Consider the following 23,231-nt stretch of genomic DNA (forward strand, 5'->3'; position numbering starts at 1 on the left):
AGGGTGGGCAGGCCCTGGCACAGGGTGCCCAGAGCAGCTGGGGCTGCCCCTGGATCCCTGGCAGTGCCCAAGGCCAGGCTGGACATTGGGGCTTGGAGCAGCCTGGGACAATGGAAGGTGTCCCATGGCAGGGGTGGCACTGGATGGTGTTTTAAAGGTCCATTCCAACCCAAACCATTCCATGATTCTGTGAAGAAGCCCCACAATGACAGAACAGCATCCACTCTTCACACCCAGCAGCTCCGAACCCAAGAGCAGCTCCATGTTTGTGCCCAGGCATTCAAAGGATGCAGAAAATCCAGCCCAGCTGAGCCAGGGGCAAACCTGAGGCCCAGACTCTGGTACCAGCCCCCTGACTGAGCTGATCCCAAGATCCCAGGAGCAATAAACATGGATTGGGATTTTGTTCTATGCACCTTCTCCATAGACACCTTCTATCTTTCGTGTGCTGCAGGGAAAGGGAATGCTTTCCTCCTAGTACTCTCCATGTGAGAAACTTTCCCCACTACTGTCATCCAGCTGGGAATTTAGGAGAGCTTGAATGGAAGAAGGACAAGCTGCTGTTTTCACCTTTTCTTTGTGCTGATTCCAAGAATTCAGTTTTGAGGGGATTGTGCTCCCCGAATAGGAGGTGGCGAACAATTTGCTTGCTGCAGGTTCAGCTGAGTATTTTTTGGGAAAGATTGGATTGTGGTGCCAGCCCCAAAACGAGCAGGGTGATGTACAAGAGGACACCGAGCCTGCTGGAAGGGATTCCAGATTCCTAAAGGTAAATCAGCAATGACAGATGGGGAAAAGTAGAGAAAACACCCCACTACTAAAGTCAGCAGGGTAGTAGGAGAGACATGTTTGCCTCTGTTTTGTTATCCATACATTAAATACAACCCCCAGCACTGTGGAACACAGCACATGGCACATCCATCTGCTCCACCCACACCTCACACTCCGAAAATAGCCATCCCCAAAACCCAGAGCCACGTCCAGAGCGGGCCACCCACTCCCAGCACAACTCCGAGCAGCTCTGTCAGCCACAACAAACTCCACAGCTCCCCCCCAGCTGCACACAAAAGCTGCTCCCCATCCCCTCCTGGGCAATCCCACACGAGCTGCCAGCTTGTATCCCCCTGGCAGTGTCCAAGGCCAGGCTGGACATTGGGGCTTGGAGCAGCCTGGGACAGTGGAAGGTGTCCCTGCCCATGGCAGCGGGTGGGATGGGATGAGTTTTAAGATCCTTTCCAAATCGAGCCATTCTGGGATTCTCTGATTTCCCCTGATTTTGTCTCTTCTTCTCCAGGGATGTCCAGACACAAGGGGAAGGTGCTTTCCACTGATCCAGCCCCATCCCAGGGCTGCCCTGCCTTGTTCTGAGCCTTGCCATAGCTAAAAAGGCCTGGAAAACAAGGAAACCTTCGTTGACATTACACTCGTGGAGTATTTAAGAGAAGAATCATTTTAGCATCAGTGTTCGCACACATTTTTCCTCACAATAACCCCACAGTATTATGAAAGATGGGAGGGGGGATAGTAATTAAAATTAATAATCACTGAAACCTGTAGTAGGTTTAACACTGAAAAAATCCTCCTGTTCCCTGTGGGCTGGAGAGACCTGGAGCCCATTGCTGCCTGAGAAGCAGAGGCAGCTGGATGCTCCTGGTCCCAAGGGATCAGCCAGTGGAGATGGTGCTGCTACACCCTGGCTGAAAGCAATAAAAATTGCAGTAACTTTTACTGACTGGTACCATATTTGAGCTTATTTTAGGGAGATTGCTCTATGATTCCCTTAGTGGAAGTTTATTGGAAGCGATGGGCTTGAGATGCAGGGAAGCACAACTCCTCCAATACAATCAATCAAATGTTTAAATGAATCCAGTGTCTCTCAGAAAGAAACCTTGAATTACGATGGGCAAAACAATCTTTAAAAACTCTGCTTCTATGGACAGCAGGAAAGGCAGCTTGGGGTGATTTCATGCCATCAAGGAGCTTCTAAAAGTGGCTTTAGAGAACATGGATAAGGCAATTGTTGCTTTGGTTCTGAAACACAAATTGGTCTGTTTTGGTACCAAGGGGCTTTTTGTTCCCCAGTTAGAACCAGGAAATAGTCTAGAATGAGAAATTTTATATAATGTGGGGCAAATCCAGCCCCTGTGCTGTCTGTTGCATTTTAATCCAGGAAAGGACCACGTGTCACCGAGCCCATAAATTAGCATTTATGGCAAATACTCCATTGCATCCCCTTGTTTATCAAACTCTGCCCAAAGAGAAGCTTTGCTGTCAATAGCAAAGTTCAGTCACCTCATTTCTCACAGCTGCTCTGGCCATATTTCAAACATCCACAACATTTTCAGTGACATCTATAAAAAGGGATGAAATGGGAGCTCTTATGAACTAATTATCTGACATCTGCTGTTAATATTAACTAATTCTTCAAGGGTTGCACAGAGAAAGTCATCATCTCCTTATAACCGTGTTTAAGTGATGGGATCTCAGCTCATTCCTCTCTGCAATTAAATCAACGTGAAAAATATCAACAAAATTACTTCCACAAGTATTTCAGAACAACTGAAGCACTCCATTTCCCCTGCATGGTGATCACCCTCCTTCCGTACCAGACACAACAAATGCTACTTCGTTATTTATTGTTACTTTATCTGCTTGGCCAAACAGGTCTGGAGAGTTTTTAAACATGGATTTAACACTGAAAGGTTTTCCTATAAATAAATACCCAGTCTTAAAGCTGCCCATGATGCCAGAACCTCCTGGTGTTCACCTGGTGAAGGGAAGGCTCCAGGGAGAGCTCCGAGCCCCTTGCAGGGCCTAAAGGGGCTCCAGGAGAGCTGGAGAGGGACTGGGGACAAGGGATGGAGGGACAGGACACAGGGAATGGCTTCCCAGTGCCAGAGGGCAGGGCTGGATGGGATATTGGGAAGGAATTGTTCCCTGGGAGGGTGGGCAGGCCCTGGCACAGGGTGCCCAGAGCAGCTGGGGCTGCCCCACCTCTTCGTCCAGCACCTCCTTCAAGGCTTTAGAAAAGGGGATAGGAAGCAGAGCCTGAGGAACTTGTGAATCCCAGAATCCCAGACTGGTTTGGGGTGGATGGGACCTCAAAGCCCATCCAGTACCACCCCTGCCATGGGCAGGGACACCTTCCACTGTCCCAGGCTGCTCCAAGCCCCAATGTCCAGCCTGGCCTTGGGCACTGCCAGGGATCCAGGGGCAGCCACAGCTGCTCTGGGCACCCTTATTCCAACACACCTGGGGATGTTTCAGGTACACAATGATCCCAGGTGGTGAATAAATTTTTCATTCTGTTTTCCTCATCTCTCTTGGATTGGTCTGTCCGTCAGTTAAAAATTCAGTCAGGACCACCCATCCCTGTGCCTGTATCTCCAGAGCCATGGACATACCATCCTGAAGATGCTCCTGAACAAGAAGAGGGGAAAAAAAACTCTGCTACACCTTGTCCATTGTCCTCAACATCATTTTCTCATTATCATCCCCTTGGAAGAATAATCCAAACCCATTCTGTCACATTACTTGCAAAACCTGTAAAGGTCACAGAAAAACACAGGCAGTGGAAGGGTGAGTTTAAATTACTTTCTCCCAGGATATATCCATTGTATATCCATTTATATATCCATTTGTCTCCCACCAGGCACACCGGACTGGCTGGGCCATCCCAGGTTTCTGATCTCCAAGTAATATCAGAGAGATTTTAATCAAACAGTGGAGTGTCTAAAGTCAACTTCTTTCCAAAGCGTGTTTTAAGGAGAGCGGAACAAACTTTACCCTGGCTCCTGTAATCGTTAGAGGAGAACATCTGAAGGCAACATCCTCCTGCAAGGCTTTTAACGAGTCTCTGCAGTTTTAATTGGCAACTTGCTGCTGCCTTCTTTTTCCTTGCAAATTATCCATGTTCCCGAGCTCCTCGCAAAGTTCTGCCGTTCCTGGGGCTGCAGCAAGCGGTGCACAGGACTCCATTAAAACACAAACAGCAGTGGAAAATCCAAACTCATCCAGGCTTGGCAAGGAACGGCCGAGCTCCCGCCTTAATCCCGCTGCGCCGTGCTGGGTTTTGTACAATTAGTGCAGCTGGCAAGCACAGCAGCTTGAGGAACTCTTGTGCTGCCTTTTGAGGGCCAGCAAAAGGATTTACATAATTTAGAGTTTAATAACTTCAGCCTCTGCTTGGTTTTTTTTTTTTTGCTAATAGTTCTCCTGAAAACATGGGCTGGTGTGGAGTGCAACTCCCCTGAAATCATCAGCCTTGCACCGAGATGTTTCTAGGGGACGGTTTTATTTTGCCCCCAAGAGAATCCACTTCAGGTGTTAAGACCACTTCTAAAATAAGCAGAACGTCCTCAGAGGATGGAGAATCTGCCCCCTCCACAAAATCTGCCCTAAATCACCTGCAAAAATCTGCTCCACACATTATTCTTTAAGAGGAATGAGCGCTTCTGCACAATATTAACGGCAGATTAATTTCACTTCCTCCCACGTCTTTTCTGTTATCAAAATGAAGAATCACAATGTCTTAAACACAACCTCAATTCAGCTGGGGGGATTTTTGTCTTTTTTGTCAGTTTTTGCTGGCCTCTCGTAGCTCTATTTACCATCCATGTCTGTAAAAACAGAGGATCAGAGACATCATTCTAGGTGTAGCCGTAACAAGTGGTGTTTTCCTCATTCTGGACTTAATTATTTGTTGGAATCAGGAAGGAAAGTCTGTGGTTCTGCTTTGAATTGCAAGCAGCATCCAGATCTGCATGCAGACACTCTAGAACTCTGGATAATCAACACAGGGAGAGGGAGAAATTAGCAGCTGATTTGGATTTCACTGAGTGTGCCATGGAAGGTGATCTATGAGCATCAAGGAGCCAGAAAGCCTTGATAATTGCATACTTGGAGCAGACTGACCAGTTTCTACCAGAAGAAGAAGAAAAACCAAGCCAAAAAACTCCCAACCCCCCCCACTATTATTCTTTCTGTATTATCTGGAAACGTAAAGCAAACGCTGCAGAATAACCAAACCAAAATCAGATGTCAAAGATTGCACATTTATCTTAAAAGGCCATGTGTCAGGAGATGTGTCCCTGCCTTTCCCAGTGCTCCTCAACACCCAAGGGTTTGGGTTCTTCCCAGGCCCTGCTTGAACTCAAACCCCACCCTGCTTTCATTTAGGGCTGCAATAATGGGGAGAAAATATGATAGTGCTTCCGGGGTAGGCTTTGCAAAGCCCTGGACTGCCTTATTAAAGAGGTCGTTATGAGGCAGGAGTCAGATCAGAATCATTAAATTTTAACGTCTCCTAAATTCTATTGCAAAGACAAAGCCCTTCCTCCGGTGATTTATATTTGAAGTTTGCTCCTGCAGAGTGAGCACGAGCTGAAAAGCCCGTGTAGACTAATAGTGAGTAATGACACTAAAATCTTTATTATTTACAAACCAAAGCCAGGGTACACATAAAACCAAGCTGCAGCAGGAGGTGTCAACTCAGCTGACACCTCATTATGGCCCAGCTGCAACGCCGAGCTCAACACCCCCATAAATCCATCCTTCACTCAGCCTCTGCCACAACTTCATCCCTCAGAAAGCAGCACTTAAATTCCTCGTAATCAAGTACAGGCAGGCACATCAAAACACACTCCTGACGCTCTGGAGGTGATGGAAAGCTCTCTCCTGAACGATGGGAAGCCCTGAGTTAAAGTGTGTCTCCAAATGGGAGCTGGATGATGCCCCCTGACACTTCCTCACCACCAGTGTTGATGGAGTGTCTCGTCTCACTACAGTCACCAATTTCATTTCTCCTGGAATAAACCTTGGAATGATCAAAGTTATCCCCAGGCTTAATGGAGCTCAGGACCACCCTGGGAGGTTGGAAGTGACCAATCTTTTAAATCTTCTGGGGTTTGAAGAGCCGGATTCAGAAAGCAAGAGCCAGGAGGAGGGAAGGAAGAGGGGACAGACGTGAGGGGGCCACGGGGCTATTCCTGCCAAAAAAAAGGGCGGGAAAAAGGAGCGAAGGTTCCCAATCTCAGCAGCCACTAAAAAGCCTCCCCTCACACCCCAAACTGGGAAACAGCCTAAGGGATCACGGAATACAATCAGGGAACTGAAACACAGACTCGTTTAGGTCGGGAACGATGATTATTTATCAAGCTGAAAGTGGTTGTTTGGTAATTACTGTGACCTAAAAGATTACCTGGGCTGTGGGAGTGTAAAATGGCAGCAGCAGTTATCCCCAGGCATAATGGAATACTTGCCACCATTCACCTAGAAAGGGGATTTGCCACATTTATTGCTCATTTCCCAAAGGAACAAACAGGTGTTTGAAGCTGTGTAGGATCAGCTAAGTCAATACCGTGCCCTGAGGTGATGTGAACACCTCCAGGCCCTCAGCTCAGTGAGGGCGAGCTGCAGCAGCTCCCCAAGCTCATTACAACCACAATTGCTACTGATCTGTGCACTAACAAGAGATAAAATTCCTCCAAGTCCCTCGCTGGCCCTGGGAAGGAGATTAAAGCCCAGCAGAACTCTAATTACACAATCCTGGTGGGAAAGGACCAGAGAAACAAGAACACACGCTCCTCTTCCTCGAGGCAAGGTCTCTCTGAGGATGGCTGGAGCAGTGACCTTACTGCTGCCCCCAGTTTAACCAGGACAAAGGGGTTTGGGACATCTGAGTGCCACATGCCAGTCTGGAGGTTTGCTCAGGAGGGGAGCCTGAGGGCGTGGAAACGGCAGCAAGAGGAAATCTCACAGCAAAACCTACTGTGTGCAATTCCCTGTGGGAGTCCCTTGCACAACGAGGTGAGAGCGGCCACAGGAACAGAGTGGTTATGGGGGACTCACTCGTGGGACTGGAGGATCAGATGCCTTTTAGCTCTGCATTCCTAAGGGGAACTAAACAACAACCATCCTCTCCCTGCCTCTTCTAGCATTTGACCTTTTTCTCTGCTCTTTCCAACCTTTCCCAGCTGTATTTATCACACAAAGCTGCTGCTCATCTGAATTTATCACCACCACCTGAGGTACCCAGCACTTGTGAAAAGGCAAGGTTTGCACAGGTGAGAACAGAGACCATGGGTCAGGTCCTTCAGCACTACAGAAAACAGCACGTCCTGCAGAAAATAATCCACTTATCTGCTTTCTTATTCCTGCCCATTTGTTCTTTTCCTTGCTCTCTTTTAGAAGCACAGTTAGGTGTTTGGAAAAGGCTTTCTTCTGAGCAGGGACTCACACAGCTCATTATTCTGGTACAAGAATACCACTAGTTTGTATTATTCAAGTTTGTACCACTTGTTTGGGTTATTCTGTGCCATCTGTACCCTTCTGACTCCTTCCCCTTAGAACCACACAATTATTGACTATCTCTCTCTGCTTCAGTCACCTATCTGATAACCTATATCCCACATCTCAGCTCTGCATCTGAATTTAAACAAAAACCTATTTAAGTTGTACATAGCAATGTGATTTATTTCCTCTGCTTAATTGTGCAAGACAAGCCTTTGCCCAAAACACTCATAAAAGATTACAGAAGTGCTGAGAAGTTTAGGGCAGGGGGTCAAGTGCCATCCAGATTCTTTTTCCTGATTTATTTTAGTCAGCTTAGTGGGAAAACAATGACTTGTCCTGAACAAAAACTAAGCTTGGCTTACTGAGTTTCCCTTGAAGACTTACACAGGTCAGAAAGGTTCTTCTAAGCAACAACAAAAAAAATTATCATGAGATTTGTAAGGAAAACTGTGGTATAAGCTTCAGGCTCCTCTGCATGGGGTAGGATCAACCTGAGTGACTGAATGAAGCACTTCCTCTGCATCTTCTTCACACACACAGTGGCTAAATTCCATACCAAAAACCATACCCTAAAGAGTTTAATTCACTGAGAAAGTGAAACATCTAAAAGAGGCTGCAACTTCCAAGTGAAGAGATAAGAAAACATCCAAAATGCTTACTTTTGACAGTAGCTGTCCGGGTGCAGTTGTAGAGGATGGCTAACTCCCCAAAAACTTTGCCAGGTCCCATGGTGCAGAGCTTCACTCCCTCTTTTGTCACTTCAACCTTCCCATCTGTGAGGAAAAGAAGAGAAAAAGACCATTTTAAAAGGGCAATTAAATAATTTCAGGCGTTTTAAAAGGAAGAATAATGTTTTTCAGATTTGAGTTTTAAAATGTATTTGATTACAGGCCAGGTTGGACATTGGGGCTTGGAACAGCCTGGGATAGTGGAAGGTATCCCTGCCCATGGCAGGGGTGGAATGGGATGAGCTTTAAGATCCCTTCCAACCCAAACCATCCTGGGATTCTGTACTGTGAACAAAAAACACCAGAGCCCTACAATTTCAAAAGGAATTAAATGTATTATGAAGGAGAGCACATAAACTCAGAAAAAGGTCAAAACCAGCTGCTGCAAACAGAAACTTTCAACACTTGAGGGTTTTTTAGTGGAGCATCTGTACGGTCAGGACATACTTACAGTACACTAAACTCAGTGTGAACTTTGTTTCACGTATTACACTTTCAGGTGAAATTTCCCCCAATTTTTTGTGTTCAAAAAGGAAAAGATTTAGGTCTTTGACACCACACATGAAAACAGAGGTGTAATTTTGCTCATTTTCCCTGAGAAACTAATCCCTGAGAACACTCATCCATGAATAACAGAACTACTATCAAAAAGAAAATTACTCTGACCTGTGGCTATTATTTAATTCCCATCTCTGCACCCCTTGCCTTTCTGAATATCTCATTTTATGAGGGAAAATCTGCTTTATCAGCTTACCTGTACCATGCCTGGAAGGGATGTGGGAGGAGGGGTTAAAATCCAAGGTTGTATGGAAAGAAGGGAGCTCAGGACCACCCTAGGAGGCTGGAAGTGACCAATCTTTTAAATCTTCTGGGGTTTGAAGAGCCGGATTCAGAAAGCAAGAGCCAGGAGGAGGGAAGGAAGAGGGGATAGACGTGAGGGGGCCACGGGGCTATTCCTGCCAAAAAAAAAGGGCGGGAAAAAGGAGCGAAGGTTTCCAATCTCAGCGGCCACTAAAAAGCCTCCCCTCACACCCCAAACTGGGAAACAGCCTAAGGGATCACGGAATACAATCAGAGAACTGAAACACAGACTCGTTTAGGTCGGGAACGATGATTATTTATCAAGCTGAAAGTGGCTGTTTGGTAATTACTGTGACCTAAAAGATTACCTGGGCTGTGGGAGTGTAAAATGGCAGCAGCGTTTTCTGTAATACAGAAGCGGAGTTGGGGGGCATTCAGATGTCTTCATGACAAGTTAATTTTTATGATTGTTCTTATAAATGTTTGATTCATTTCTTTATATTAAGTATCAATCTAATTAGAAGCACAAAAATAGATGTTTATCTCGAGAATGAGCGACATCAACCTTTAGTGGGGCCTGACACACTTCAGAGATTCTTAAATTATTTAGAAGGATGTCGTTTTTTGTTTAACAGAACTGAGTTTCAGCAGCTTTTTCTGCAAAAAGCTCTGTTGGGAAAAGCTCTACAACAAAAACCTGCAAAGGGAATGACTGTACCTCACTTTTGGCTCATGGGCTCCAAAGAAAGACGGACAATTCTGAGCAGTAATGCACAGATGGGATCGCATTATTCCCAAGTGTTGGGGGGCAAGTGAAACATATTGGTGATGAAATGAAAAGACTTGTTTTGAAAGTATTGAGAAGATTTCCCAGCATGATACTGCAGGTATTGGCAAGAATGGACAAAACGATGTTCTAAAAAAACAAAACCAAATTAATTTCTCTTGCAGAAGAGGGGATCAACTTGCAAAATGCCCAAGTTATTTAGGTGTGAATGCAGCTGCCCCACCTACTGTCTCCAGGGGAAAGGTTTCCCTTGCAGAACACGAGCAGTGCCTGAGCACGGCTGTACTGGGGTTTTAACAGGGCCCTGGGGCTGTCCCTGTGGGGTTCCTGCAAGGATGAGCTGCTCCAGCTCTGCAGCCTCTGGACTCAGCTGGATCCAGTTCCTAAGAGACCTTTAGGAAAAGACTGACTGGCTCAAGAGAGGGCCAGAGCCACGTGATCCCCTTTGCCTGGTCCCCACTATCCCAGGTACAGTGCCGAGGGTGTGCCAGGGCTCCAAGCCCACACTTGCTGCTCCCCCTCCCCTTTTCCAAAGTGCTTTTCCAGAGCTGAGCACCTCTCCAGTCCTCCTCAGACACTGCATTTTCCACCAAGCCACAAACCAGCCCACCAGAGACTTCATTAGCCAAACTCAGCTGCTGCAGGAGAAAACAGATCCATTTTTCCCAAGTGCACAAGAGAAGGACTGAACAGGACAGGAGCCTGGGTAAGGCTGGAATCGAAAGGAGGAGGTATCCCATCTTTGACACTGAAGCAGGAGCAGAGGCACAGAGAAGCTGCCCCTCTTCCACTATGGTTGAGAAATTAATGCGCTCTTAAATTACAATTTGTTGTCCTGGAGAAAGCCTCCCATTCTCCTGCTGTGTAACTAAGCCATCTGGAACATTAAACACCTCCCCATAAGATGCCCATACCGTGAGCAAAATTCACCTCTCATGGCATTAAAAGGTCAAAGGGCTGCTGTAGGATTTTTCCCATTTTCTTTTCCTACCTGGCAGCCTATAGAGTGCAGTTTTCCATGGAGAAAAACAAATTATTCTGCTGTATCAACCAGATAAAGAAACCAAATGAAATGCAACACAATATTGATCAATTAATGGAGATACATCTGCAACTTGCCTTGGCATCTCCATCAGACAAACACTAAATAATGCAAGAGATGCTTCTCTCCTGGCAGGAGAATCAGCAAATGCTGCTTTTCAGTCTAAATATTGAGCATTATTGAATTCAACACTATATTTAATTTACAGCTTGAGCTGGTTTTGGGGAGCTTTAGCTGGCATATGAACAATGCACTTTCCTGTCTGCTGCAAGAAACTATTCCATAACGACGGGCAACGCATATGATTTTTCAAATAGAGCATAAAATAAAAATCTCAGTGTCTTCAGTTCTCCAGTTCCAAGGGCTCCAGCCATTCCCTTCCCATGATGAACATGAGAAGGTGACCAGAGTCAAGGATCAATAAAAGAGATCGATGCCTCCACAAGCCACCAGCCCGCTCCCAACAGAAATACCTCCAAAAATCCCTTTAACCACACAGAACTCAAAATATTTTGGGTTCTGCAGACACTCCCAAGTCTCAATTCTTCTTTTCTTTATCCTTGGACACTTCCAGGGATGGAGCAGCCACAGCTGCTCTGGGCAACTTGTGCCAGAGCCTCACCTCACCCTGTTGCTTTGCAAGATTTCAGGGAGATGCACCAAAACTTTATGAAATTAAGCTTTTCTTATCAAAAACTAGTCCTAGGAGTTGGACTTCAATGATCCCGGGGTTATTCCGTGAAATCCAAGAGGGAAGAGCTTCCCTTGCTGCCCCGGTCCCCAGCACACATCCCCAAGCCTTGGGCCTCTCAGCCAGAGCCTCGCTTTCCCAAATTAAACTCTGACTGCAAATTACATTGTTGTTGCAAATTTAATTGTGGAGCAATTAAAGTTTTAATTGCGAAGTGGCTGCTTGACTTCAGAGCCTGTCCGATGAAGATGTGCTAGCACCGGTGCTTGTTTGGAAACGCAAACTGATAATGGTCCGCATTATTCATGGAATTATTCACGGGGCTGTGCCCCAGCCGCTGGGAATCTTCTCCGCGGTGGCTGCGGAGTGTTACACTTCAGAATGAGGAATAGTCACAATATTAAAGCCAAAGCCAGGATTTAGGGTGGGGGTTTTCTCACAGCCCTTCTTAAAACAGGCTGACACTGAATTGCTCCTGGTGCCTCTCTGCCCTGGTGTCAGGAATCATGGAAATAATGTCTGGAAACTCATCTATACATGGAAAATCATGGAATCGTTTGGAAGGGACCTTAAAACTCATCTCATTCCACCCCCTGCCATGGGCAGGAACACCTTCCATTATCCCAGGTTGCTCCAAAACTTGGCCTTGGACATTTCCAAGGATGGGGAACCCGCGCCAGGGCCTGTGCTCTGGCAAATTCCTGAATAACCTCCCCAGGATGCCCAGTGAAACACGGATCATTTTAACCACAGAAGAGTAAAAATACAGATGATTGAAGCACGTCTGAACAAAGCAAGATCAATTTTGTCCCCTACAACACCACCAGCAAAGCACTGAGGTTTTGTTTTGATGGGGACATTGGGGGCTTTGTCACTCTGAGTCCACCCAATTAAACTTTAAATAACATCTCTGGCTGAACTGCATCCACATCCCTCAAATGAATGGAAGGACAAAGTAAATTGCACTCATGTGACTCCCTCAGTCAGGAGGATCATTTTTTCCTCCCAATAATTAAATGGTCGTTTTCCCTTTCCGGGTACAGAACAAAACAGATTAAGCTGACCTGAGGAACTCGTCAGCCTGGGTGTAATTTATGTAATAGACTAAATTTTTGCAATGCATCATCAGATCTCTGTTTTTCCTCCCAGCACAGGGGAAAGGGCACTTGTTGCTTCAAACCAAAATCTTCCATGGCTCCCAAATCCAAACAAATACTAATTTTAAAGATACAAGAATATCCAAGTGGATTTCTATACAATAACAAGAGTTTCTTCTGTTGTCCAGTAAAGCCTTGAACACGGGGAATGAGCCAGGGACATTCCTGCCTTGTATTTCTCCGTACCCAGGAGACACCTGGAAGGCCTAATTCCTTACTTTCAGCTGTCTATCCCAGCAGTGCCTTTGAAACACGGATAAGAGCAATGGATTTGAGCATCATTCACATTACGGGGCCCTCTTCAAGTCCTGGACCCTTAGGGAGAAAAAAAGGCTGGTTCTCTCATGAAGGCACTAATTATTCATCACATTTCCATGCCAGGCTGAAAAAAGCAGGGTTCAGCACGAGCTCATGTATTCCTAGGATACAAATTTCATCACACAGCTCCAAAAATGCCAGGAGTGGTGGGAGGAGGATTCCCTCAACTCAGTGCAGGATTCATGAATGACTATTCGATATTTGATTTCATCTGTGCCTGTTTCACACTTGGACTGCAGCTTGATTTGTTGGATGCTATTCAAGCTCTGCTCTGAAAACTGAGGAATGATTGTTTGCAGAAAGTTTTCTTCAGGAAATATCAGTCTGGATCTGCAGGTTTTCCTGAGCAATGTTGAATATATTTCAAAAATGGTACCTGAGATGCATCACAAGTTACCCTGCAACACAGTGCCAAGTCCCTGAGCATGTGGGAACTGTAAGCCCTGACAGGTTTATCCCTTACCCAAATTCGGGAACATTCTGACAGAATAACTACAATATTAGTGAGGAAAAAAATAAATAATGCATATTTTGCCAAATTTCAAGTTGTTCTCCCACAGCAAATTGTTGCAAGAGTGCTTTGAATATGGAGAAAATACCATTTTTCCTCAGATGTCTCCCTGGGAAAAGCCAAATTAATTCTGACCGCATTTTCCAGACTGATTTTGTTTTAAGCTGGCACCTGCAGCAGGAGTTTAAAGCTCTATCTTTCAGAGTTGAGCAAATGAAGAGGAACTGAACACAGGGCACCTGGTCAGCGTGGAGACTGATGACCCTACGGAGCCTCATCCATATCCCACTCCCAAAAACCCTCCAGTGAGCTTTTTTCCTTGTTGGATAAAACCCAAGAGAAGGGTAAATGAAGCAAGACCTGAATTCTGACTCTCAAACCTCCAGCTGTATCTGGTGACATTACAAGTCCCTTCTCACGCCTCAGCAAACCCGTTCTGAGTTGAGCAAACTGATTTCACCTCCTCTAAAACCCTCTGGGGGAGGCAGTCCCAGTGTGACGGAACTGGGGCAGTCACCGGGACAGCCTCCCCAAAACAGGACTCTGGAAATCCTCTTGCTGGGGGGCATTTCCAGCACCAAGGTTTAGTTAGGAGAGTCTGACACCAGCACAAACCCCATGCTCAGGTGCCCGAAAAGCAGAAAGTATTCACCAAGCTGGCCCCACCTCCCTGGCAGGGACCTGCTACCAAGAAAATGACCTCCTAAAACCGCTTTTTAACACTGGCTTTTAAGGAATGGCTTTGAAGCTGGGCTTGAAGCCATGAATCAACGTGTACAGAGTCTTCAGCCTGAAGTGGTGACTTCAGTCACACCTCTTGGATTTAAATCAAGGCACACTCCAGAGGAGGGATTACTGGAGATAAGAGCAGAGCTCCATCCCAGTTTCTACCCTGGCTGCAGGAGCGTTTGGAAAAGCAGGGAATGGAAAGAAAGGAGGTGAGTGCCGAAATCTGTAACAGCAGCCCGGGGGCCAAGAGGGGCTGGGAGAATTGAGAGCAGCTGAAAAAAAAGGATAAAGAAACTTTGCCTGGGCTTTAAAGGTAGGGACTAAAACCCAGATGAGAGGAAGGCGCAGAGCACCTAGAGCCAGAGAGTGGCAGCCTCGGGAGATCCCAGAGTCACTGAGGTTGGAAAAACCCTCCAGGATCATCCAGTCCACCTTGTCACCAAACTGCCAACATTGCCCTTGAAAGGAGAAGTGGAGAGTCCCTAATGAATTATCCCAGAGGAAATGATCTGCCTGTGCAGGGATGGTCATTCCCAACTATCTCCTCTGCGACCCACACAGCAAAACTCTGCAGCCAAAGCAAAATAAATGGGGTTTTTCCAGGTGCCTCCTCTCTGGGAGAATAGAAAACTAGTTTGGATTCTTTTTTTCTATTAATATGATGATGATTATTATTATTAGGATTAGGATTTTGTTACAGGTGGACCCACTCCCAAGGGGACATGCACATCCTCAAAAAAACATATAAAACCTTGAAAAATATATACACAGACACATATTTCTCCTGGCTTTCCAGGATCTTTACAACTGTAATACATATCCCTGCTCAGGGGGATGGAGAGGTGACCTCCAGAACCCCAGCACAACCTTCATTCTCGTGTGACTCACGGGTATTTTGTCTGATGTGAGCTCTGCTTTGGCCTAAAGCCACATGCAGGATTGTGTCACCCCAGAATGAGCACTGATCCCGCACTCTCCCCCTCAGCTGGACAGATCCCAAAAAGCAAACAGCTCTGCCTGATTGATCAGGAGGCTGAAAAAAGGAGGGAGAGAGGCGTCTGGGATCCTCGGAAAAAGCAACAGAAGGCGTGGTTTGCTCACTTGGATTTTTGAGGAGCTCAAGGAGTTAAGGTGAAACTCAGGAAAATCTGCAGAGAGTGGGAGATGCTGGCAGTTTATCCTCACACACGCTCCCTTACCCCAGTCCTTCTGAAGGCCAGATGTGAACAAAGAGTGATCAGAGGGAAGGGACGAGTTTCATATTTACCCTGGATAAAATATTGAAGAGCCCAAACAACCTTCAGGGCACGCCTGTCTAATGTGCCTAGATATGACTCTTCCCTCGATAAAGAACAAGTTTCAATCTCAAAAGCAAACAAACCCAAATGCAAACTGCTTCTCCCCCGAGCGTTCTGTGGAAGGACACAGCCTGCCCTACCGAGCTGCAGTGTTTGTCCCAAATTTTGGCTCAGCACCTCTTAACCTGGAATTACGGCTGCAGTTCCAGGAGTGCAAACTGACCCTTTTTTGGTACTCAAAGCCTTTTGTGAGCAAAACCCTGTTTTATTCATTTTTCAGCCCTTCTAAGACAGTTAAAATAATCTCCCTGAAAACACGGAGATGTTCTCAGTGGAATACATTGAGAAAAGACATATTTTGCTCACCTGCCCCAAAGAGCTGTTAGGTCCTGCCATCCAAATTTATTTCCTAGTTGCAAACCTCCTCCCTTGCTTTTCAGAGCTCTCACTTTCATTCCCTGGCTTTTCAAAATAGTCCGCAGGCATTTCAGCACAGGAGAAAACAGCCTTAAGCTGCCCCAGGGAAGGTTTAAATTGGATTTTGGGAAGTATTTCTTCACAGGAAGGGTGGTCAGGCACTGGAAGGGGCTGCTGGAGGAGGTGGCATCACCATCCCTGGAAGTGTTGAAAAGCCACATGGATGTGGCACTTGGGGACATGGATTCAGAGGTGCCTTGGCAGCGCTGGGTTAATGGTTGACTCGATCTTGGTGAGCTTTTCCAACCTTAATGATTCTATGTCAAAATGTTAGGCAAAAATACTGCCACCAAAACCAAAAGTTGAAGCTATAAACAAATAAAACAGGGGAACGAAGGAGTCAGTTTTAATTTATCCTTCAATTAAACCAAAAATCACTTTTGATGGGTGATTGATAAGTGATACTGGGACATGTGGTCACTGCAGTCTCATATCAAAGGTAACAGACCAAACCCAAAGGCTGAGATCCCTTAAAACAGCACAAACTCGTTCCCTTCTTTCCCTTTTTACCCAGGATAATCATGTGCTTGAAAGGCAGCGATAAAAGAACAGATATATTTAAAAACCCTGAGACAGCCACTTGATAGAGAAGCCATAATTCACAGAAATAAAAGACTAATACTGATTAAAATTTACACACCCATAATATTTGACACTCTGTTCCGCAGGTGCACGCCCACACATCAATCTGCCCAGAACAGATCCCTCGGCTCAGTGCCAAACACCGACAGCTCCCCATGGAAACCCCACAAAAAAACTGCTCAGGGCAAATCCTGAATCGCTCTTCCAGCCTCCCACTCCGGCCACATCCTCGGAGGAGGAGAGGTGCTGCAAGAACCAGGGAAGTCTTTCCCTCCTTCAAGCCACACCACAATAATTGCGTGTGAGGGGTAATTTAGCCCAGTTTTAGCTGGACTCATCCAAATGCTCCAGTGCCATAATGCTTTTAAAGGCCACTGCACCCTTGGTGATGTCGCACGTGCTCACAGCTCCTGACTGTGTTAAACAGCATGAGGAGATGGGCAAATCCACCCGAGGGGCACCTGGGGATGAGGATTTATTTGGTCCCTCCAGCCCACGGTGTTTGACCAAAGAGCCAAACCCTTCTCTCACACTGCTCCAAGTGCCAGGTGGCTGCAAGTCCACATTCACCATTCCAGGTCTCCCGCTCACACAGCACACCTCCTCTCTCCTCCCTATTTTCCATGCTTTCCTGGTAAACAAACACCTGGGATGAGGCTGAAGGGGCTGGCAGGGAAGGCTGGGCAGGCAGAGCTCTCACTGGACTGAGTCAGATGCAGCAGGAGAAGATCTCCAGTAAATCAATGTTTTCACATGACACCTGCAAGGAGCTCGGCTCTGAGTTACACACAACCGGCAGCACTTTGGTGCTTTCATTCCTTGTCCGGGTACAAGGGGTTTTGAGTAGCTGGTCAATAAAACTGCGCAGGTTCCTGACAGCAAAGTGCTCCTGATAGAACAGGCACTTCAGAATTTCACTCTGCTTTTCCTCCCCTGAAGGCAGTAAGGGAACGATTTCTTTGGGAAACAAACCCTTTCCCATTTAACAAAAATTCTCCTCCAAGAGGAGCTCTGCTCGGATTTCCAGCCACCTTCACAGCACAGTGAACACCTCTATTTAAGCTTCTACACTGGGGAAGAAAGGTGCAGGCAGGGCCCTCGGGAGCTGCTCCCCTTCCCATTTTATCCTGCAGCCTCCCAGGGAGATGGATGCCTGTCATTCCCTTATTTCACCCCAATATTTACTCCACTTTGCACCTAACTCTGATTTAAGACCTCCAAAGCATCCTGTGGGGAAAGGAAGGACAGTTCAGAGCTTTTTTCTTCTAGGAAGAGATGGGAAAATAACATCAGGGGCTCAACCCAAATTTTATTTTAAAATGCCAAGTGTATCATAAAGCATCCAGAACAATCAAGAAGGGAAGCAGGAACATGAGAAGTGTCAGCAACAAACCAAGTGGGGATTCCTTGGAGACCCCCACACGCCTGAGGGTTCAGGCTCCACCACAACATGGAAATAACAACACTACGTAATAATGATCTCACTGCTTTAAAGATTCTGCTCCTTTATTGCCCCAATCCCTTCTCTGTTCATCCCACAAATGACTCTCCGTGGTTCCTCCCAGAGCTTTTCAAGGGCTGTTTCCTTCCACAGAACTCCAAAAATCCAGAGGTCAGTGGGAAACAGGGAGAGGATGGGAGACAGACAGGCTGGATTAAACAGAACTGTTCTGCCTTGCCTGTGCTAAAACACAGAGCTGAGTTTCCCCGAAAGCCACGTAGGGATAACCTCGCACCAGACAGCAGAGAAAGGGGATGGTGGAAGTGGTTGGGACAACATTAGGGAATCAACGATTCAGAAAAAAATACTGGTGCTATGAACTGTAGGAGGTTATTTGATTCAAAGGATAAAAAGCAGGAAGAAAGGGAGAGAAACCAAATATGTAAAATAAAGTCTTGATTCTAAGAGAGAGAGAGAGAAAAAAAAGGGGAATTTTTCATCCAAGGGCTGTTTGTTCAGATACTCAAAAGCCATCAGCTGAGCGTCAGGGTGGCAGCTCTGAGGCAAGAAACCGGGGCTTAAACCACACTAAATCAGCATCCCAGGTTGGTTTGGGTGGGAAGGGACCTTAAAGACCATCTCGTTCCTGCCACGTGCAGGGCTGTACCAGGCCAGCTGTGAGCACACAAAAATCTTCCCTCAAATCTTGATTTCACCAGACCTGCTTTTCACTTTTGCTCTTCTCTGGAAAACCCAACACTGCTGACCCCACAGCAGCGTGAAAACCACACCCCAGGAAAGCCTGCGCTGTGCTGTCAGGGGTGGATCAGCTCAGGAGGTGGCTGAGGGTTTCTGAAGTACAAAGACACTTTGGAAAAGAAACCCTGGAGCAGGGGGAAGCGACATTTTTGGGAAGAGATACCCCCAGGGATGGAAATCAGCGTAGCAGGGGCTCTTTGATTTGTTCAAACACAAGACAAAGGGCTGTGAGGAAGTTTGGACCCATTTTATACAACCTTGGGGAGCATCCACCTGGAAAATCCAGGTAGGAGCAATTATTTATTCTTACAAGGCTTGCTGGGTGATCACTGCCCGAGACAGAGACTGCTTGGAAGTACGAGCTCTCATTCCAAACCCAAGCTGACAAATGGGAAAACGACAAGATTGGAAACACCTTGTGATACAAAGGGACGTGATTTCTCTGTCAAATGCGTTTGAAGTCTCTTCTGAAAACACAACAAATTGAGTTTTAATTACTTTTGCATACATCAAGTCTGCACTGAACTTTCAAGTAGCGAGGCTTCATTTCACTCGCTGCCGCTGCAATTTGCACCACTCCAGGTTAATGCAATGTCTATTCCCTAAAAATGTGAAATGCATTCTTTGATGAGCTGCTGCTTTATGTTTGCAAATCAGCACGTTGGCTGGGCTCAGAAAATTTGTTTTATTACTGTCTGGGACATGAGAGAGCAAAAAAATCTGATGATGGAGGGAATACAGAGTGACAAGTCCCATTTGCTTCTGAGCTCTGTCACCGTTCTTGACTGTTGGAAAAGGGGGGCAAAAATCTGATATAGCTCTCTCTGGGCATGCAGAAAACAAAGCACCCAGATCTCATCATCGGCCTGCAAACAATTTATCAGCTCACAGGCAGTGGCTCTGTGTGACAAGGAGCCATGAAGAGATTTTCCTCAGCAGGCCAGGAAGTTTTAGTAATCCTGGAACATCAAAAGTGCAAGGGCCAAAGACTAAAGCCAAACTTATCAAGTACCAGTGCCCTGGCCGACAAAATCAGGGTAGGAGTTTGGAGTTTGGATGGGAAAAGGGTTAGGCCTGTTTGGAATTGTTTTCACACGGCAAACACCTGTTTTCATGCCCACAGCCCAGGCCTGGAACACTTCCTGCCTCCTCCATCCCCGCACTGGATGCTTCCTTACACCTCCTGAGAAGCTGAATCCCAAAACCACACAATCCAACACAGCCCTGTGGTGTAAGGGACCTTAAAGCCCATCCAGTGCCACCCCTGCCATGGGCAGGGACACCTCCCACTGTCCCAGGCTGCTCCAAGCCCCAGTGTCCAGCCTGGCCTTGGGCACTGCCAGGGATCCAGGGGCAGCCCCAGCTGCTCTGGGCCCCCTGTGCCGGGGCCTGCCCACCCTGCCAAGGAACAATTCCTTCCCAATATCCCATCCAGCCCTGCCCTCTGGCACTGGGAAGCCATTCCCTGGGTCCTGTCCCTCCATGCCTTGTCCCCAGTCCCTCTCCAGCTCTCCTGGAGCCCCTTTAGGCCCTGCAAGGGGCTCTGAGCTCTCCCCAGAGCCTTCCCTTCTCCAGGTGAACCCCCCCAGCTCTCCCAGCCTTTCCCCATAGCAGAGCTGCTCCATCCCCCTGCCCAGCAGGGATTTGTCCCCAGCATGGATGCAAACACTCACACACAAACTTTTTTTATTCCTTTCCTTGCTAAAGTTTTCACCAATCCCCACCACCCATTTCTTAGACGGCACGAGAGGAGGAAGGACAGGATGAGCATGGCTCAGAGAGTGCTTTGGGTGTGAGAACCAGGAGAGCTGCAAGAACTGATCCCTGGTTAATCCCAACCAAACACACCGGGGCCACAGGGCCTGGGTGAATGCACACAATGGTACAAATCAAAGTTCACAGGAGACTGAGGGCTGGGGTTGCAGAAGGGAACATCACTGGAGGACAAACACCCACAAAAGAGCTGGAAAAGTTACGGATGAGAGCTTCTGAAAAGAAACACAGAACCACCCACAAAGCTCATCTGCTTTGTTTTCTTTTCTCTGTGAGTGCCGAGGGAGATGAGAGGAGGAGGACGAAAAGCCAAAGCGAGTCCCAACACTGAACTTTCACATGGATTTCTTCTCTGAAGGAGGTGATTTACTGCTTTCATTGTATTTTCAAGAAGCAGCTCCCACCTCTTTCCCAGGAGGACGTATTCACTCCTCTCCCACTGTGGAGTTTACATAAAGCTTTTTTTTACTCCTCCAAGTGGCTGCCTTTCGTCTACAACCCGGAATTGTCCTGACACTTCTGCAGGTTTTTAATATCAAGCACATAATACTCTATTGAACACTAAAGGACAGTGGAATTGTGCCTTGCACAACGCTGCAGAGCCATAAATTCTGATGATGATCACGGGTGCTTTGTATTGGTCATCAAAGAGGTGCAAAGTCTCTCAAAGAGAAATCCTGTGAGGATACTCCAACCTCAGCCACGGGAGAAAGCTGTCCTCCCCAAAAATCAATTTATCATGCTCTGGATGAGCAAGCCCCTTTCCAAGTGATGGTCTCATGATTGAATATCACCTCCCCAACATGATTTACCCCTTGGAAATGGAAAATGAAAAATAGCACTGTTGTAGTTGATGAGTTGTTGATCCATTCTTGAGCTTTGGCCTAAATTTGGTTGTAAAAAAAAACCCAACTGCAGTTGAGAACTTTTGCTGGGTAAAAAAACAGGTTATAACCAAGAGTAACCCACCAGAAACCCTCCTGCCAGGGAGGAGAGCCCAGAGCCTCTGTGGCCAATGTGCTCAGGGCTGGGCACTGCCCAGGGCAGCAGTTCTGCCTCCTGGGCAGGGCAATTGCTGGGCTCAGGCCCTGCCCGGTGCTCTGGTGCCATTGCTGGGCCCCGGAGCAGAGCCCGGGCCCTGCTCGGAGCCCTCCCTGCAGCCAAGGACAGGCAGAGCTGAGGGCCCCTCTCAGCTGGGGCTCCTCTCGAGGCTGAGCAGCCCCGGCTCCCTCAGCCTGTGCTGGGCACGGAGAAGCAGCATGTGATCAAAAAGCACATGATAAAAAATGCCCTGCTGTGCTGAGGAGCCAGGGCTGGACACAGCACTCCAGAGGTGCCTCCAGGGCTGCCCAGAGGGGCAGGATCCCTCCCTGCCCTGCTGGGAATGCTCTTCTGTCCTGATGCCCCCCACACCACCACACGACGGAGTCTGAATGGGGAGAGGTGCGTCACACATTTCGCATTTCCCACAGGGAAACGAGGACAGCGACTCCGTGCCCGGAGCAGGATTCGGGTCTGGATGGCTCCTGCCCCCACGTTCTGGCTGTCAGTAAGGCTGGGCTCAGCGCCAGAGGAGCTGCAGGGATGGAGCTCGTTGTGCTGCCAGCTGAAAAGGCGAGGTCTGCGCCGAGCCAGCCACGTCCTGCTGAGCCATTAACGAGGAGACAGAGCTGGCTGACAGAACAAACCTGCTCCCAGCTGCTCCTCAGCCTCCCTCAGCCTCCTCCTGCCCTCCCCAGTGCCAGGAGCAGCACAGCCAGCTCAGGGAAATGCGTGGCACGAGCACCTCAGGCACTGAGGAGGGATATGCACCTGTTAAATGAAGTTTTTGATCCACCTGCCTGACTGCCACTTGTCGGAGATCTGACTGTGCCAGGAGCTACCTGAGGGCCCACCTGAGGCTGGAACAGCTCTCCCAAGGATGCTGGCTGCCCACCTGCTGCTGAGGAAGGGGGACACCGCCCAGGGCTGAAGGCTGGTTCATTATTCCTCGGCAAATAATCCATCCCAGGGATCAGGATTTAGGAAAGGATCACCTGGAGAATGCTCTCACAAGGCACAGATCCCATAAACCTGTCGTGTCCGACAGGGAGGACACGTTCATTGTGCTGCTCAGCAGACATTTTGCCAACAGCAGAAAGCACCAGAATTCTCCTCTTTCATCCCTCATGGAAAGCCTGGTAACAGCAAATGATGGCTGTGACAGCAGATATCAAATGTACCAAAGGTCTGGGATTAAGCACCAAAGATTTAGGCCCAGCCTATCCAGAAGACAAGCTGCTTTCTTGTATTAATTATCACCTTTCATTGGGAGGAGGGGGAAAAACCCCATCCATGAGGCACTTTCAGGCATCTCTGGGAACTCAAAAGCACAGCCTCACATATTTGACGGCTTCACATTTAAAGAAAGGGAAGATAGTCCTCCTTCCTGCCAGCAGTTGGTTTGCCAGCCTGCCTGCTGCATTTAGATTTATATTTGGAGAGTGAACATTACTTTGGATACCTTGAGATGGCAAGGTTCAAACAGGAAATGAAAACAGCAGGAGAAAAATAGAGTATAGACACCGGTATGGATGGTCCAGCTAGACCATGCTCCAGGAGGAGGGGGTCATGCAAACCACCAACACACCCAGAAATGCCAGTCTGAGCAAGCCAGAGTGTGAAATACCACAGAATCCCAGGATCCTTTGGGTTGGAAAAGCCCTCCCAGCCCATGGAGTCCAGGCTGTGCCCGATGCCCACCTTGTCCCCAGCCCAGAGCACTGAGTGCCACCTCCAGCCCTTCCTTGGACACCTCCAGGCATGGGTACTCCAAAGCTCCCTGGGCAGACCCTGCCAAGGCCG

The 23,231-nt window shown here is 47.5% G+C and overlaps 1 protein-coding gene across 1 annotated transcript in view; it reads right to left on the bottom strand.

Annotated features, from left to right (window-relative positions):
* The window catches only part of PRKG1 (protein kinase, cGMP-dependent, type I), a 315,753-nt gene that overhangs the window by 201,967 nt on the left and 90,555 nt on the right, over positions 1-23,231 (bottom strand). The window contains exon 2 of the mRNA XM_008633292.2: positions 7,953-8,066. Coding sequence (XP_008631514.2) covers positions 7,953-8,066 — 114 coding nt within the window. The remainder of the gene's footprint in view (positions 1-7,952; positions 8,067-23,231) is intronic.

Source organism: Corvus brachyrhynchos, unplaced genomic scaffold (assembly GCF_000691975.1).
Source record: "Corvus brachyrhynchos isolate BGI_N302 unplaced genomic scaffold, ASM69197v1 scaffold334, whole genome shotgun sequence".
In the NCBI taxonomy this organism is placed as follows: domain Eukaryota; kingdom Metazoa; phylum Chordata; class Aves; order Passeriformes; family Corvidae; genus Corvus; species Corvus brachyrhynchos.